Source organism: Copidosoma floridanum, unplaced genomic scaffold (genome assembly GCF_036245765.1).
Source record: "Copidosoma floridanum isolate Cflo_tuat_1 unplaced genomic scaffold, Cflo_Japanese_pri ptg000020l, whole genome shotgun sequence".
NCBI classification, from domain to species: domain Eukaryota; kingdom Metazoa; phylum Arthropoda; class Insecta; order Hymenoptera; family Encyrtidae; genus Copidosoma; species Copidosoma floridanum.
The window spans coordinates 21,619,993-21,636,041 of NW_028321897.1; the positions used below are offsets into that span (position 1 = coordinate 21,619,993).

Here is a 16,049-nt window from a genome sequence, read left to right on the forward strand (position 1 = left end):
TGCAATTATAATATCTCTTGACGGACTTTCGTTGTGTTATGTGATAGAGAATGGTGCTTGCTTCCTCGTAAGTGTGTCTAATTGACGCTTGCGAGTTTTCCGTTCTTTTGGTCCGATTTCATTTTTCTCGATTGCTGGTGTGCTTGTAGCAGTTATCCCTTTTCGAAAGCCCGGTTCTTTCTTAATGTAGCCCAATTTTCCGTCTGCTGGCCTCTGTGAAATAAATTCCCCTTTTTCTGTAACATCGCGTATTTTCAACTCGTTTTGATTCCGTAGTGCTTGCAGCAGCAACGAATACCTTTTGCTAGGCTCCTCTGATTCGGAGTCCGCATCGCCGTTTTCTTGACCTTCTGTTCCCATATCTGAATTTTTTTCAATATTTTCACCCTGATATCGTTTCTTTTTCTGTATTACGACGTTCGAGTTTTCTGAGTCGGTGCAGCATATTTTTATTTTCTTCGGATTACCTTGAATTCTTTTCTTAAGAGTTGCCCGTATTTTATATATGCGCGCCGGTGGTCCGCTGCTATCGGCCAGTTCTTCATTCTCTTGTTCGTCCGCTAGCTGATATAGCTCTTGGCGTGGCCGTTCGGGATTCACTTCCCCTTCTTGTAATATTGGGTTTCGTGATAATGCGTTGAGTGGTCTGTTGTTTATGCCTGGGCGGTATATGACTTCGAACTCATACCCTCTTAATTCCGCTTTGAGCCTATTGAAACGAATGTCTGGTTTTTTAGATGAATGAAAGTGTTTAAGCGGCTCGTGGTCTGTAACTACCGTAAATTTCCGTCCGTATAGGTATGGCCTAAATTGCTCTTTTGCGAATACAATTGCCAAAAGTTCTTTGTCGTACGTCGGGTAGCGGAGTTCGCTCCCTTTGAGACAGCGAGACGCTTACTCACACGGTCTATCTTTTCCAATCTCTCCTTGACTCAAAATTGCTCCAATCGCGTAATCCGATGCATCCGTCGTAACGATAAAAGGTTTTTCTAAATCCGGGACGATGAGTACAGGTCCGCTGCACAATGTATCCACAAGAGTTTTAAATGCCTGCTCTTGCTGATCGCCCCATTCGAATTTCGTGCCCGTTTTTAGGAGATTTGATAGGGGTTGGGCAATTCGTGCATAATTCTTGATGAATCGTCTGTAATAGCCTACGAATCCTAGAAATTGTTTTATCTTTTTTGCATTTGTTGGTTGAGGGTAATTTCTAGCTGCTTCAAGTTTCTTTGGGTCAGTCATTATCTGTCCATTGCCTACAATATGACCGAGCACTTTCGCCTCCCTTTTTAAAAATTGACATTTCTTGGGCTCTATCGTGAGGTTGGCGGCTGCGAGCCGTTTTAGCAATTTTGTAAATCGTTTCCCGTGTTCCTCAAGGTCAGGGGCAAATACCATTATGTCGTCGAGATAAACTTATATTTCATGGCCTTGTAATCCTGCTAGTGCTAGTGCGATAGCCCTTAGAAATGTGTTTGGTGAGTCCTTGCACCCCATAGGCATCCTTTTGTATTGGTAGTGCCCGTCTGGGTCCGAAAATGCGGTTTTATGTGCATCATCTTCGTGTATTTTTACCTGAAAAAATCCTGATTTGAGGTCCACTACCGTGATGTAACGTGCTGATGCTAGATTCTCTAAAATGTCACTCTGAAACGGTAGCGGGTAACATGACCCTACTGTGACTTCGTTTAGTAGTCGAAAGTCTGTGACTACTCTTACTCTTTTTTCATTGTTTGGCCCCGGTTGTTTTGCCACTATCCATGTATTTAAGTTGTAGGGGGAGGTGGAGGGTTCAATTATCCCTTGTTCAAGCATTTTTTTAATTTCGACTTTCATTTGATCCCTTATTGCTGGTGGAAATCTGAATCTTTTCGCTACGTTGGGTTTATCCGACGTCGTTATAATTCGGTGTTTTATCAGGTGTGTTGCCTTGAGAGGCTCACCGTCGAGGCCAAATACATAAGGGTTTGACTCGATCAGTCTTCTCACTTGTTCTATTTCTTCCTTGTTGCAACCACCTGTGTCTACGAGTTGCGTTATTTTGTCTACCCGTTTTTGTTTCTCTAGCTCCCCTTCGTTTTTTGTAAAAATTTCAATTTTTTCCTCGTCATCTCTTTTTTCTTTATTAAATAATCTTATCATTGCTTCCCCCAAGCTTTCGACGTCGTCCCCTTTGACGTCTTCTGCGCGCTTCCGGTAAATTTCCCCATATTCTAGCAGCTCTACTTCCGGAACAGGCACGTATTTTATTTCGTTACTTGTATTAATGCACTCTGCGACTATTTTACCATTAACATTCCTGGCTATAAAGTTCCCGAACAGTATTCCTTCCTCCATTTTTTGGAGGGGTATCCAGCAATTTCTGAATTATTTTTGCTTTTTCTTATTCGCGCATAAATTATTTGCCTCGATCTCGCAGGTATTTTGAAACACTCCGGCCTTACCAGTGGTATCTCTACGCTATCCAATTTAATCGTATTCTTGGCGGCGCTTATCTGGCCCCGGTATTGCTTAAAAATATCCCACCCTATGATTCCTTCCGCGTCAATTGGGAAGTCATGGGGAACTACATGTAATGTGCACTCTAATCCGTGCAACTGGGCCTGTACTGTGCCCAACGTTTTGCGTGCTCCGTGAGTCACGCCGATAATAGCTACTCGATACCTACTGTCTATTAGCATGTCTGTGCTTAGAAAATTAACCTTTACAATCGAAATCTCTGCGCCTGTATCTGCATAAAAAGTCGCCTTTCCATTCTTTAACTGTGGTCCCTGTAACTGGACCGATGGTGGCCTATGCCCTGTTCTCGCGAGTTTTATAGTTATCTTGGGAAGCTGCGCTATTTCTTCGTCGCGCTCTGAAAGCTTGGGTCCATCATTATCTACATGTGTGTCCGGTGCCTTTGTCCGATTACTTTTCTTGCGGGCTCTCCTGCCTTTTCTTGTGTGTTTTCCGCTCCGTTTTATCGGAGTGGTATCCTGCTGTGCCGTATTACTTTCTATTTTTTTTGCACTGTGTTAGTACTTGGACTGTCGTTGTGCGTCTTCTTTTCTACTATCTCTTTCTCCGTCTTTTGCGGCCTCTCTTTCACACATTCTTCCTCACTGGACACACTTTTCTCTATCTCTTTCTCTAGTTGATGCCCGACGTTTGGGGAGCACGCCGAACATCTTGCGAGTTTAAAGCTGCCGGTACGTCCCTCCTATTGTCAGGGCCGTATGCGTTGTTTTCTCGATGCTGTGGGCCCCTATCCCGTGGCGGCTCTTGCCTAATTGGGTCCCTATTATAGCCGTCCCTACTGTCTTGATTTTTATAGTTGTTCCCATAACGGTTGAATGATTCCCTGTTGTTGTTATTATACTGGTCACTGTAGCCGCGGTTGGTGTGATAATTGCTCCCTGTAGGGTTGTAGTTATTATACCTGTTATTGTAATCATTCCTGTCATAGTAGTTGTTATTTCTATTATTGTAATCGTTATTTCTATTATTGTAGTTATTGTTCCTATAATTGTAATTATTATTCCTGTTATATTGTTCCGCTAGGCCATTATTATAGCCCCTGTTGTAATTATTGTTATTAAAGTTATCATTTTTACCCCTATAATCATAGGCATTTCTGTTGGTATGGGTATTATTCACGGGTTGGTTATTTCCCTCGTTTTGCCGTCTTACCTCTTCCTCTATGTCTTGCATACGTAAACGACAGTCTCTCGCGTAGTGTCCTGGTCTCTGACAATAACTGCGTTTTCCTTTTAACTCTCTTCCATTGTCTCGCGAAGTTTTTCTGTCATTGATTACTGCTAGTAATTTTCGGCATTCCTCGACTGAATGCCCGGTTCGGCCGTCGCAATATATACAGCGTTTTACGTTTGCTGCGGTCCCTTGTGCCCCGTTAGTGATTTCTGTTGTGTTATCCTCTTTACTTGCTAGGTTTACTAGTGGCCCTCGCTCGGTTGTTGCCTTATTGTATGCAGGCAGTGCACTTACTGGTAATTCGTGCCGTAGACTGAGGTCACTCTCTATTTTTAATGCCTCTAGTATTGCTTCACAGAGAGTCCTCGGATTTAAGCTTGTGATTTTGCACCTGTATGTTGGGTCCAACCCATATGTGAATTGTTTGACTGCTCCTGCCTCCACGCCTTCCTTTAGAACCTGCTTTTGAATCGGCAGTAAGCTTGGATTCGAATCGTGCAGCATCGTGAGCCTGTTATATAATCGTTGTACCCTTCCGCCGTAATCTTCTATCGATTCCCGATTTTGCTGTCTGATTATCTTCAATTGTGCCATTAAAGTGTCCGAATTATTTATACTCCCATATCTGTTCGAAAGTTCCCGAAGAAATTCCTGGACCGTGCCGAATAAAGCCAATCTAGGCGCGAAATGCTCAGCTGCTTTTCCCTTTAGTCTGCTTGCAATGGTTCCAAGGAAAAATAATTCATATTCTGGACCGATCATTTGAGCAGTCATTCTTACCATTCTTTCGAATAGCGGCAGATTGATTGGGTCGCCGTCGAAGAATGGGATGCTATTTGCCATGTGGCTGAGCGTGGGCAGAATGTTTTGTTGTAAATTCTGCGGTCTGCGTGGATGGTTATGATTACTTGTAGCTTGCATATTTTCTGTATATAGGCCCATGGTTGGTGCTATATTGTCCCTATCCCTATGTTCATTAAAATCGGTCCAGTATGTGTAATTATTAGTCAATGGTGGTTCTGCTGCCATAGACACGAATCCCTTTATTTTTCCAGGTTCTTTGTTCATATCTCTTAATCCGTCCCACAGCTGTTGAGCATGTAAGTCTCTCGCCCCGGAGTTTCTTGTGCCTTGATATTCGTAACGGGGTGTAACGTGAATCGGCCGCTCTTGTTTCTCTGGCATGCTCCATTGTGTTGATAACATATTTGTTTTATTTTTTCGAGTTCCACGTATTTCTTCAGTTTCTCTTAAGTTTCGCTCGATAACTCGTTCGCCAGAAAGAGGGTCCATTTCTTTATTTATACGTCCTGTATTTGCGTTTGTGTCACACAATATATCCCTTTGATCCCTTATCGTCGGTGACGTATTTCGGCTGGTCTCAGTGTTTGGCTCATGTGGCACGTTCACTTCCTCTGCTCTTTTTAGTTTTGCTTTTATCTTTGAAAATAAACTCATAACTATCGTTTTTGTTTCTTCGTCCAGGGCATCTAGTTTCTCGCACCCCTCGGGTTCCAGCTCCAATTCCAACATTCGTTCCGTCATATTTTCCTTTTTTTGTTTACTATTGGGCTCTGGCCTGTACAAGTCTGCCGTCATATTATTACTTGGGCCTTCGCTATCACTCTCTGACTCATGGATATTGTCGCGTAGATGAATCATTTTTTTTTCCTTTTATTTTCTTTTTCTTTTTTTTTCCTCTTTTATATATGTATTTCTATGTGTCATATCCTCCTTTTTGGTTCTGACAAGGTGTATTTATTCTCCTAGCAACGGGGTTGCGTTTAATTACTTGTGTCACAGCTTAACAATAATCGGGTGGAAAGAGTAGTGACAGGCGAGATAAGAAAATAAAAGAGCAGCGTTCGTCTTTTACTAGCTCTCTTTAATTTTGGCCCTTTCTTTGTTTAGTGATAACAAGAAAGAAATATTATTTTGGGAATATCTGCGGTCTGTTTTGTTAATAAGAATTATAATAATGAAATTAGTGGTGTATATAGGTGCCGGTTATTATTATTATATTATTATTTTCGGATATTTCCTATATCTGTGGAAGCCTACTTATAAATTCCCTCGGTTTTATGTTTGATATGCCCAAATTTTCCTATTCTGCTGTTTGTTTAAGTCTGTTGTCTCGCACGATTTCTTTTTGGGTTCTAAGAGTGAGAAAAAAAAAACGCCAAACACGGGGAGCGGACGTGGTAATAAATATAAATCCAGAAACGAAAATTTTTTACGACCTTATTTTCGCCTAATTAGTGCCTTCCCTCTTTCTCCCGGGGAGTAAGGTATAAAATTAATTGTATTATAAATGGACTTACGTTCTCGTTGATATGCACACCAGTAGAAATAAGATTTTGAAAATCATCTCTTTTCAGCGCTCGCCGCTTGTCTCCTTGATCCTTGATTTTGTGATTATCGGCAGTTGGTGTCCTAGTCCTGTTTTCCTGCGGGTTGATGTCACCGTCGCTTGCAGAATATGACTGCTCCTGTCCTTTTTGATCGGCTTCTCGGCTCCTCGATTTTTAATCGTTGTATTCTCGCGGCACTGCACTATGTGTGCTTCTCGGCGTGCAAAAAAAATTTTGACTCTTACCAAACCCCACACTTAGCACCAAAACTGTTACGTGGGTAAATCGAAAGGTAAGGAGGTGCTTCGCGAAAACGATCAAAACCTTGGAACCTTAAAGACTTTTATTCAAGATACTTATTTATAAGGCAAAGACGCGTGTGTGTTCCCGATTAATTGCCCGATCTCTCCGAGTGTTCTCTTCGTTCTCCCGGTCTGTGCGAGTCTTCCCTTCGTTCTGCCAGTCTGCTCGAGTGTTCCCTTCGTTCTCTCGGTCTGTGCGAGTCTTCTCTTCGTTCTCCCTGTCTGTCCGAGTATTCCCTTCGTTCTCCCGATTTTGAAGCTTGCCTGGCCTTATATTACCTCGTTCCCCTCCCGTCGGTACCCTCTTGATAAGGTAGCTTCGTGGTCACCAGGGGGAGTTAGTATGATATGCCTAGCATATCGTACGTAACAGTACGCTCAAAAGTGTGCATGTTTATGCACGATAAAAATAATTGCATTGTGCCAATTCTTCATCATGAATAAATGTTACGATATCGTCTTGAAAAAAAAAAAAAAGATTTTGACACGGCTGTCAAAAAAGTATGCGATTTGAGTTTATTAAAATAAATTAAAAAAAAAAAAAAAAAATTTAATATCTGCCAAAAATAAATAAATTAGAATGTCTGCCTGTATCTTAATGTTGATAGAAGAATTAATATTGAAAATCGACAAAAATAATCATTTAATTTATTAATTTATTCCTCTAATATTTTTATCATACAACGCAGAGAATTATTGTAACACCATGCATAATGAAATAAGTATTAACTTTTTTCGCCAGAAATTTAAGGGAAGTATAGGGAAAATTTGTTTTCTACCTTATTGTCGATAAGGTTAACTGTATATTTTCGTCTATTTAATGTTTTTTAATAAGTTAGCTACTGTATTTAAAAAAAGAAGAGTCAACGTATAGTCTTGACACTTTAAGTATTAAATTAAATCCAAATTTGACGAGATTCATTCAGAATTAAAGGAGAAAAACGAAAAATCAAATTTTAAACGAACGGTGTACTACTTTCTTTATAAAATTATAGCAAATTTGACAAACTTTTTTTTTAGTTTTCTCTGACGCGAAAAAAAAAGATCAATCGTTTTCTTTGTGTAAAATGCGCAGAATAATATAATTATTTTACCAATACTGATGCTATTTATCTTACTGAAAAATATTGTTTAAGGCAATGTGACTTTTGTAACTAATTTTTTCAAATATGACTAAAAGAAATAAGTGTCATCACATATTATTGTTAATTAATAAAAAATGTTACAAAGAAAAAAAATTGAGTTAACCTCATCAATAAGGTAGAAAATTTCCATTTTTTGCGGACTGTTCTTAAGTCTTATTTTTTTCGACAGTAACCGAATTATATTGTATTTCGTTGACAACAGTAATTGTAATTTTTTTTCAACAAAATCTTTATTTGGACTGTTTTTCCGTCCGAAGCTTGAATTATATTTTTTTGTAAGACAAAAATTTATTTGCGGCTGTAAAAAGTAGGTAACAAATTTGATTTATTCCTAAAAAGCCAACAACCTTATGGTAGTCCTATTGTGCATCTGTTGTCAAATTATAATTGAGAGGAGTTTACATTAGAATTAATAAAAAAGTTTTACTGCGAAATCTATATATCGTTTTACGTAGTTTTAAATTTAGGCTGACGAATTTTTGTAACAAAAAAAATATGGATTTTTTATAGGACAACCTGCACTTTAAAAATGTATTCATTTATTAATGTGAAACGGCAGTATTAAAGTAAGCACAAAAGTTATATTTGCATGAAAAACAAAATAGAAAAGCTGTGCTCAATACTTTGTTAAGGAGCAATTTTATTTGAAAATTGTTCTGCTGAGACGTTGGCTACGAACCAAGCATTTTAGAATGTTTTACTCGGAAGATGAAATTAGTGTAAATATTTTATATGTTGAATTACAATATTCTGAAGCGTAACTCTGATACATAAATATTATTTGATGTATTGTAACGATAGACGCAGTCTTTCGAATAGGACGAAATACTGTAGTATAGTATTTGAAGAATTAATCATTAATAATTTATTTGTAAAATAAAACATATTTAACTTTTTTTTGATAAATTCTAAAATTTCTGAAGTGACAGTTAACAAAATTTGGCTTGCAGTCATAAAAATGTGATATTTAAAATGTACACTTGAACTTTATAATATCATAAAATATTTTTAACGCCCAGTAGTACACACGATAAAACATATAAACACACACGCACGCATGCATGCTTACATATGCATGATACGTATATTAGCATAATCAAAATGAAGTCATAAGAGAGATAATCATACTATTGAAAAAAGGTAAAGGTATACACCATTCCAAGATGAACCTAAACACAAGTATACCTGTACATCAATGTAATTATAACATTTGTTTTTTTTTGGTTCAGATGGATCGGTTTTACGTTGTGTTGTTCAAAGACTTTACATCAGTAGTCGTTGATACTTGGTTGGACGTCACTAGCAAAACAGTTTTCTGGCCCTTAAAGCCTTTTTCTAAGGCAAAAATGATTGATATGATTCCTGGTAAGGGTTGGATGAAATATAATTACAAGAGAATTTGAGGACCATTTGGTAAATACTCATTATATAACCTAATATAAATTATAAAAAAGCATTAAAAATAAATATAATTCTAATTAATGCTACGCTACGTTCTTTATTAAGATAAAAGTTACCTCTGAAAAACGAAAAGAGGTTCACAAGATTGACCGTTCAAACATTTGGATAAATTTCAGTTTCGAAAGCGATATATTTATGTATTGTATACTTTTCTCAAGCACAATATATAAATAAATAATTATCCCAGTCCCTTTCAGGACTAAGTGGGAGAAACAGATTACATAGTGTCCAAAGTTATCTTAAAATTTTATTGTTTACGTATTAGATGCTGCTACCGCAAATGACTTGGAAAAAGAAACTGTCAACGTTTCTACTGGTGAAGAAGCAGACACAGTATTGAAAAAATGTTTGCAAATAAGACATAAACGTGTTCCGAAGCAAAAAATCAATTTGTCAGACCAAGATGAGTCTTCACAAGAAACAGACGGTACATAAGAATCCAATGGTAATTAATCATTAAAAATAATTACATTTATCGCAAGCTGTCGGGAATAAAACATTAATATCTGCGGTGTGAACGAAAGGAGCTGACTGCTGGGACAGGAAACATTGTATTTGCCTTAGTAAAGGTTCAAGTAGCGTTTCTTCAGACCACTACTTATTCTGCAATAATGTACGTAAGCAAACCTGAGAAGTATTGCTGATATATAACAAATCACCGAATTATTATTTTCTTATACTAGTGTTCCCTGTTGCTTACCAACTTGAACCGAACTCTAAATATAATGAAGTGCTAATAAAGAAAAATTTTTTCTTGTGAAAAAAATGTTCATATCTGGCATATTAAGCCGGTAAGTAGTGGGAACTACTAATAAAAAAGAAATTAGTAATAGTAACTTAGCCATCCATTATATCCCAGCACTGTTTTTCAGATTTGTTTTTTTATATTATTATCAGTAGTGGCTAGTGAGCTTCAAGGGAGTGAGCAGCAGAACGCGGAACAGTAGCTGGTTGGCTATCATGACCCATAAGATTAATACAGGATTCCACTCGTTGTTTCTTGCAAAGTATGTGTGTATATATATATATACTACTTGTAGATTTTGTAACAAATGGCGGCAGTTCTGCTGCTCACTCCCTTGAAGTTCACTAGTAGTGGCCTGAAGGCGTGCCTGTACCAAGACGAATACGTACCACAGACGTGAGTAATGAATGCTCATATCAAATGTCTGCCAGTAGGCAATATTTATGCTATCAGCAATATTATTAACTTTCCCGTCCTAGATGCACATCATATGAAACCAATATTTCACATGATTTGTAAAAGTATTATCCTTCATTACAAATTATAACATTATGGATTGGGATGTTACATAGAAAATAATACGTTTTTTATTTCGTCTATCACAGAGCTCCATAAACAGTGTTGGTCATGTAATCGTTTTTTCCAATGAAAAAAGTAAAAATCGAAATCAAACATTTCGCGATAATCCATTTGACACGTATTATGTATTTTAATGCAACATTTGAGTAGTAGATGTTTTTTAAGCTTTAAATGTGAAAAAGAAACTCTTGTATCGATTCAAAAATAAATTCACGTAACAATATTTCGAAAAATAGTTCTGTTTATCCTTTTTAATTGGCAGCTTAACTAAGAGTTAAAAAAGAATTCCATCTATACACAGTAGAATAAACTAAAACATTATTTAGAATGTACATTTTTTATCTGAATTTAATTTATTTCAAAATCATGTGAAAGACTACTGTTATAATAAAACATACAATACTTAATAAATTTACATATCTCAAAGTATGTCATGAGTTCACATATTATTACAGAAAATTCATCTAGTGGACAAATTCAACTTCCAATTCCACCGCGCAGAAGCCGCAAAAGTGGTAGTTGTGCTGTTACCCCATCAGGAAAAAGTGCTACTGGTATAAACTTGATAGTTTTATAGTTTAAATGAATAAACTGATAAGTTTAGTATTAGTCATGTAATATATTGTAATTAAAAATTATTTCTCAATTCTAACGAGACAAATCTTTGTTATAATTTTGACAGACGAGGTTTGAGTCATTTTTTACTTGAGTTTCAAATTAAATGTTCTTTTGAGCCAAAGATGAAAAACAATGAAATAACGCTTAAAATAAAAAAATAGAATGTAAAATAATAACATTCATAGAAATACTCAAATAAGAAAAGTATGAATATCGACATAAAAGTATTTCAGAAATATTAGAAGAGGCACACATGATTGGCTGAATTGTAGCAACAGTATTCATTATTGTAGTAAATAAAAATTTATAAGACAAATTTTCTTGTAGAATTGCAATCCATATCTGACGAAGGAGACGGATTTGATAGCTTTGGTGATCCACACAACAATACTAATCACTATAACAACAATGACAACAAGACCATCGATAAGCCAGTATCATTCACAAATGTTGTTGCCACAAAAATTTAAATTGATTTTCACACTCTAAATTGGAATTATATACGTGTGAAAATTAATTGCGGATAGTTAAAATAACTTTCTGAATAGATGGAACCGATGAAAGTAAAAAATTAAAAGACAAGTCACGAGAGAAAGCTTTTACCGAAAAATCGAAGAGTAATAATGCTAGCAAAGTAAGAAACAATAACCATACTGAGGAGAGTAATGAACAGAGCACACCTACAAATAAAGGTGATTATTAAATAATTTGTATTGTGTTGTAACTAGCTGGGTCTTTTTATGCAACTATTTAGTGTTAGTTAATATTACACAAAAATAGTTTCTGTAGCACAAAAATGATATAAAATAGGGTTAGAGGCTTGGCAGCTGCATGCTTTCAAAAGTTTTATAGTGAATCTCTTTTTTTATTTTTTTTTGCTAAAAATTGTAGGGGATCCAAGAGATTTACTTTTACTATGTTAGTTGACTCAAGCGTAATTACTCGGTAAAATGTACATTGCCTTAAATGTATTCAAAAACAAACTCGATATAAGTAGATATCAAGATCACGTGTAGTTATTATATGATGTTTGAAGTGTATCAAGAGTACTGTAATAATTCTTAAAGAAAAACAAAAAATAATTTTTAGACCAAGAATTGTTAAAGTAGTCGTTCACATATCAAATATATACTTCAAATGGTAATAAATAATGCTTTTATCAAGTGTACACAATTTTTGGTTTTGCTGATTTTACGTCATTTTTTATCAGAATACATTATGTGTTAGTATTTTTGTGTATGTCTTAAGAGGTATTTTGCAATTATTTTCGTTTATCTGTGTATATTTTCTTAATGCTATACCTTATATAAGTTTGTGGAAAACATTTTACCTGATATCAGGTTTATGACAGCACCGAGCCTTAATATCTTTATTTTTTAACGAATTAAAAGTTAAAATTGTTTTTTTATCGTTTGTAAAAAATTATTTCTATTTTAAATAAAGCTAAGAAAACTGAGTACATTCAGTGTTTCATAAGAATTCTTTTAGATTTCTTAAACAGAAAAAAAATTGTAATTTTTTTTTGCAACCCAACATTAATTGATCTTTTTAACAGTAGAAAAAGTACTCTTTTAGTATTCAAATGGAACTGACATTCGCAATTTCTAAGTGATTCAAATAAGTATTATTTTTGATTACTTTTTAGGGAAAAGAATTCTTATTATACTCTTACAAAGCTCATGTAGTTATCTTTTTGCGTATTGGGATGCGAAGATAACCCAATTGAAAATGTCTAATAAAAACTGATCAAATTTTTTTTCGTCTGTTTCTATTCGGTTTTTGCACTAGGAAAACCACATAAAAAACAATGTTTAGAATTTAATTTTTCTCATATGTATTTTTTTACTAGCATGAGATAAAACATAAGTAAATTGTCAATTTCAGTCGTACCTTCTAGATGGCAACACCAAAACAGGGGGGTTCAAGAATTTTACATAGAATCTTAAAAAAAGTAAGAAAAAAACTTTTTATTACAGTTCCACGTAAAACACATCAACCCCGCTGTTTTGGTGTTGCCATCCAGATGGTAGTACTTAATTTGTCAATTTACTTATGTTCAATCTTGTGCTGGTAAAAAAATAGATGAGAAAAATTAATTTTTGAACGTTATTGTTTTTTATGTGGTTTTCCTAGTGCAAAAATCGAATATAAACAGACAAAAAAAAATTTTATTAGTTTTTACTAGACATTTTCAATTGGGAAATTTTCCCCAGTTTCTGTTTCAGTAGATGTATCAACAAATGACAAATATGTATGTGGCGTAAAAACATTTCTTAAAGAGAATACAAGATATTTTTTATTTACGCTTTTGTTTCGCCCCCAATCAACAAGTAACACGCTGTCAATATTATCTAGGATTGCTTTCTTCTCATTAATAATACTATCATACACTGACTGAAGTATTTTATCACCTAAAGTTTTTCTATTTGAAGGTTTGTATTAAATATTGAACTTCTGCAACATCTCCACAAAGTAATCGAGTACGGATTTTCAACTTGACGAAAGGGTATACTTCCATAGAAGAAGAACATTGCTAACTCTTGATTAAGCAACTTGGTTTTTTCATAAACATCTTGAATTTCAAAAGTAACATCCGTAATCTGAAAATCATGCAAATTATAAGTCTCTACCTTAGTTGTCAGCGTTATGTATACTTTTGAAAGGCATCAGTAAAGAAATGTTATGGAGTTGTTATTGCACAATATCTATAGCCATTTAAAATTTTTTAAGTAGATGGCCTTTAAAGATACAAATTCTAATAGTTATGTATTATACATACCATGTTTACTACAGACCATCCGTTACTACTAGATATTGTGCAAAAATAACTAAGTTTTTAAATACTACAAATGGATAATTTTTTTAAACAATTATTTAAACAATTATTAAATTACAGTGATGCACAAGTTTGAATCACACAACGTAAGGCAATGTCTATTCTAATAACAAAAGAAGTAGATTTTAGAGGTGAGATTTAAAATGGAAAATCTTTTGATGTAGGAGGTATCAGTTTAATTTTATAGTTGTTTAAAAAGTACATTTCAACTTCAACATTATTATCTTCGTATGCTTTATTTAAACACAAGACTAAATCTTTAAAAATACGTAAATTGTTTATATTCGTAAAGTATAGCTGTCAGTGACAGACTATACTGTAAATACCTTAAATTAATACGGCAAATTATGTAAAAATTAGAATTATAATAATAATACTGTGTAAGTAATATTGTTACGTAAGAACTCATTATTAAACTTAAATTAAATGCACCTCAGGTAAGTGAAATATAATTTACTTTGAAGATCTGAATGTAACAGCATGGTGTAAGAAAATAAAAATTTCCACACATGGAGCAAATGCGACGTTCAATTTTTGTCTTGTTCGGCTTACGTCCCACATTTTGCCATATTGCGAGCAATATAGATATTGTAACATCGGTGTATCCACATTAATTTTTTTTTCCCCTTTCTTCAAAACTTTCCGGGCCGATTTTATAACACTAAATGCAGGGGCCAATGTGCATCTGCAAAAAGGAAAATCACCTACAAGATTGCTCGTAGCTAAGGTACTACGACCATGCATGACTTACATACATGCACGCTGGCCCATGCTGACCGGAAAAGAAATCAAATGAAATACTTTTTGAAGCGTAAAATATTAAAATAACTTTAAAGAACTAACAGATGCGAAAGGTTAACGGAGAACAGCTGCCCTGAGGTTTAATATTAGATATTAGTATGTATAAATCAAGTTTAATGTTAAAAACTAGAATAACTTAGAGTTAAGACCCGTAAACTAAGCTGGAATATTATCAAATGCTAGAATTATTACGTATGCTAATACAACCGGTACACGCCACACCCATTATACCTGTACACCATTAGCCACCAACAATATTACATAAAACTACGAAAGCAATCTTATTGACTTTCAAAGAATTATCCGATTTTTACCATTCCATTCGCAGGCTCATAGTTTACTGTACAACCCTTTTGTATCGCGTTAACAATTTCATAAACATACTGCACTAGCCTAAATTGTAATCTTGTTAAAAAACTGTCATGGTTTCAAATGTAAAGGACAACGGGAAAATCATAACACTTCCCCTTTTCCTGACTCAGAGATGTCGAGAGAGAGTCCGCACTCTTGCCCCAACACGGGTAACAGAATTTCCGATTCCCCAGGGCACCCCGAGCCGACTTCCTCTCCTACGACAAACAGAAAAATCCATAGTTGACCAAATGCTACTAACATTTTGAAATACATTTACAACTAACAATGAATAAAACCTATCAGTAAATCTAAGTAAGTTAACAATATAATAGTTAGCGATGAGCCCCCCACTACTGTTTCTGTGGATGTACGTGTTTTAACCAAAGAAACCGCTGTTGTTAATTAATCATTAGTCCGATCAATGCTCACGTGTACAGCGGAAAATCTAGCAATCATTATAGTTATTAATATCTAAAATTAACTACTACTAAGACTATTATTAATACCATGAAGTACTGAACATTTATTCAAACAAACCTGAATATTAAGCGATTTTCACCGCTCTTTTTGCATTGGGTTCGATTGAATGGGTGAACAATGTTAACTATTTGTTAATACTTATTAATACCACATCTTAACATTAATATTAAGTTATGATGAAATCTGGTAACTTTTGATGTAAAAGGGAAAGGAAGAGCATGAGTAAGTGAATCACCTTCCCTTCTGTTGACGCATATAGAGGAGAACAAACCGGATGTGGGATGTGCCAATTTCTGAGTGGCTAAACTAGAGCAGTTCTAGCCAATTAGATTTTCGGCTATTGTCTTTTCTTCAAAATTTTTCCCCGGCAAGTTTTTCTGCGTTTTTCGAGCCAGCGCGTGACCAAGGTCCGCTTCTCGCACTAAAAAGGCCCGTAGGCCCAGAGAAAAATGAGTTCAGTTCGGCACACGACATTCGACGATACCCTTCCAAGTAGACTAAGTAGTGAGAAAGTCCGACTCTGCTACAACCTAGTCTACTACGAAGCGAGGACACAGTCGAATTTCGTTGCCACCCTCGAACGATCAGCTGGTAACCAGAGTCCGCCTCTACTGTCACTTAATCTTCTTTGAGCGCGGTTTCTGTCTACGCTGGTTCAACGCCTGTACCAAGTTTTCCCTTTTA

The 16,049-nt window shown here is 35.5% G+C and overlaps 1 protein-coding gene across 1 annotated transcript; it reads left to right on the forward strand.

Annotated features, from left to right (window-relative positions):
• The first annotated feature begins 8,780 nt into the window (after positions 1-8,780).
• Positions 8,781-11,411, forward strand: LOC149374413 (uncharacterized). The gene is made up of 4 exons (XM_089593979.1): positions 8,781-8,904; positions 9,218-9,397; positions 10,732-10,830; positions 11,222-11,411. The coding sequence occupies exons 2-4, from the start codon at positions 9,356-9,358 to the stop codon at positions 11,381-11,383; spliced, it is 303 nt and encodes a 100-aa protein (XP_089450105.1). The 5' UTR covers positions 8,781-8,904; positions 9,218-9,355; the 3' UTR covers positions 11,384-11,411.
• The last annotated feature ends 4,638 nt before the right edge of the window (positions 11,412-16,049 follow it).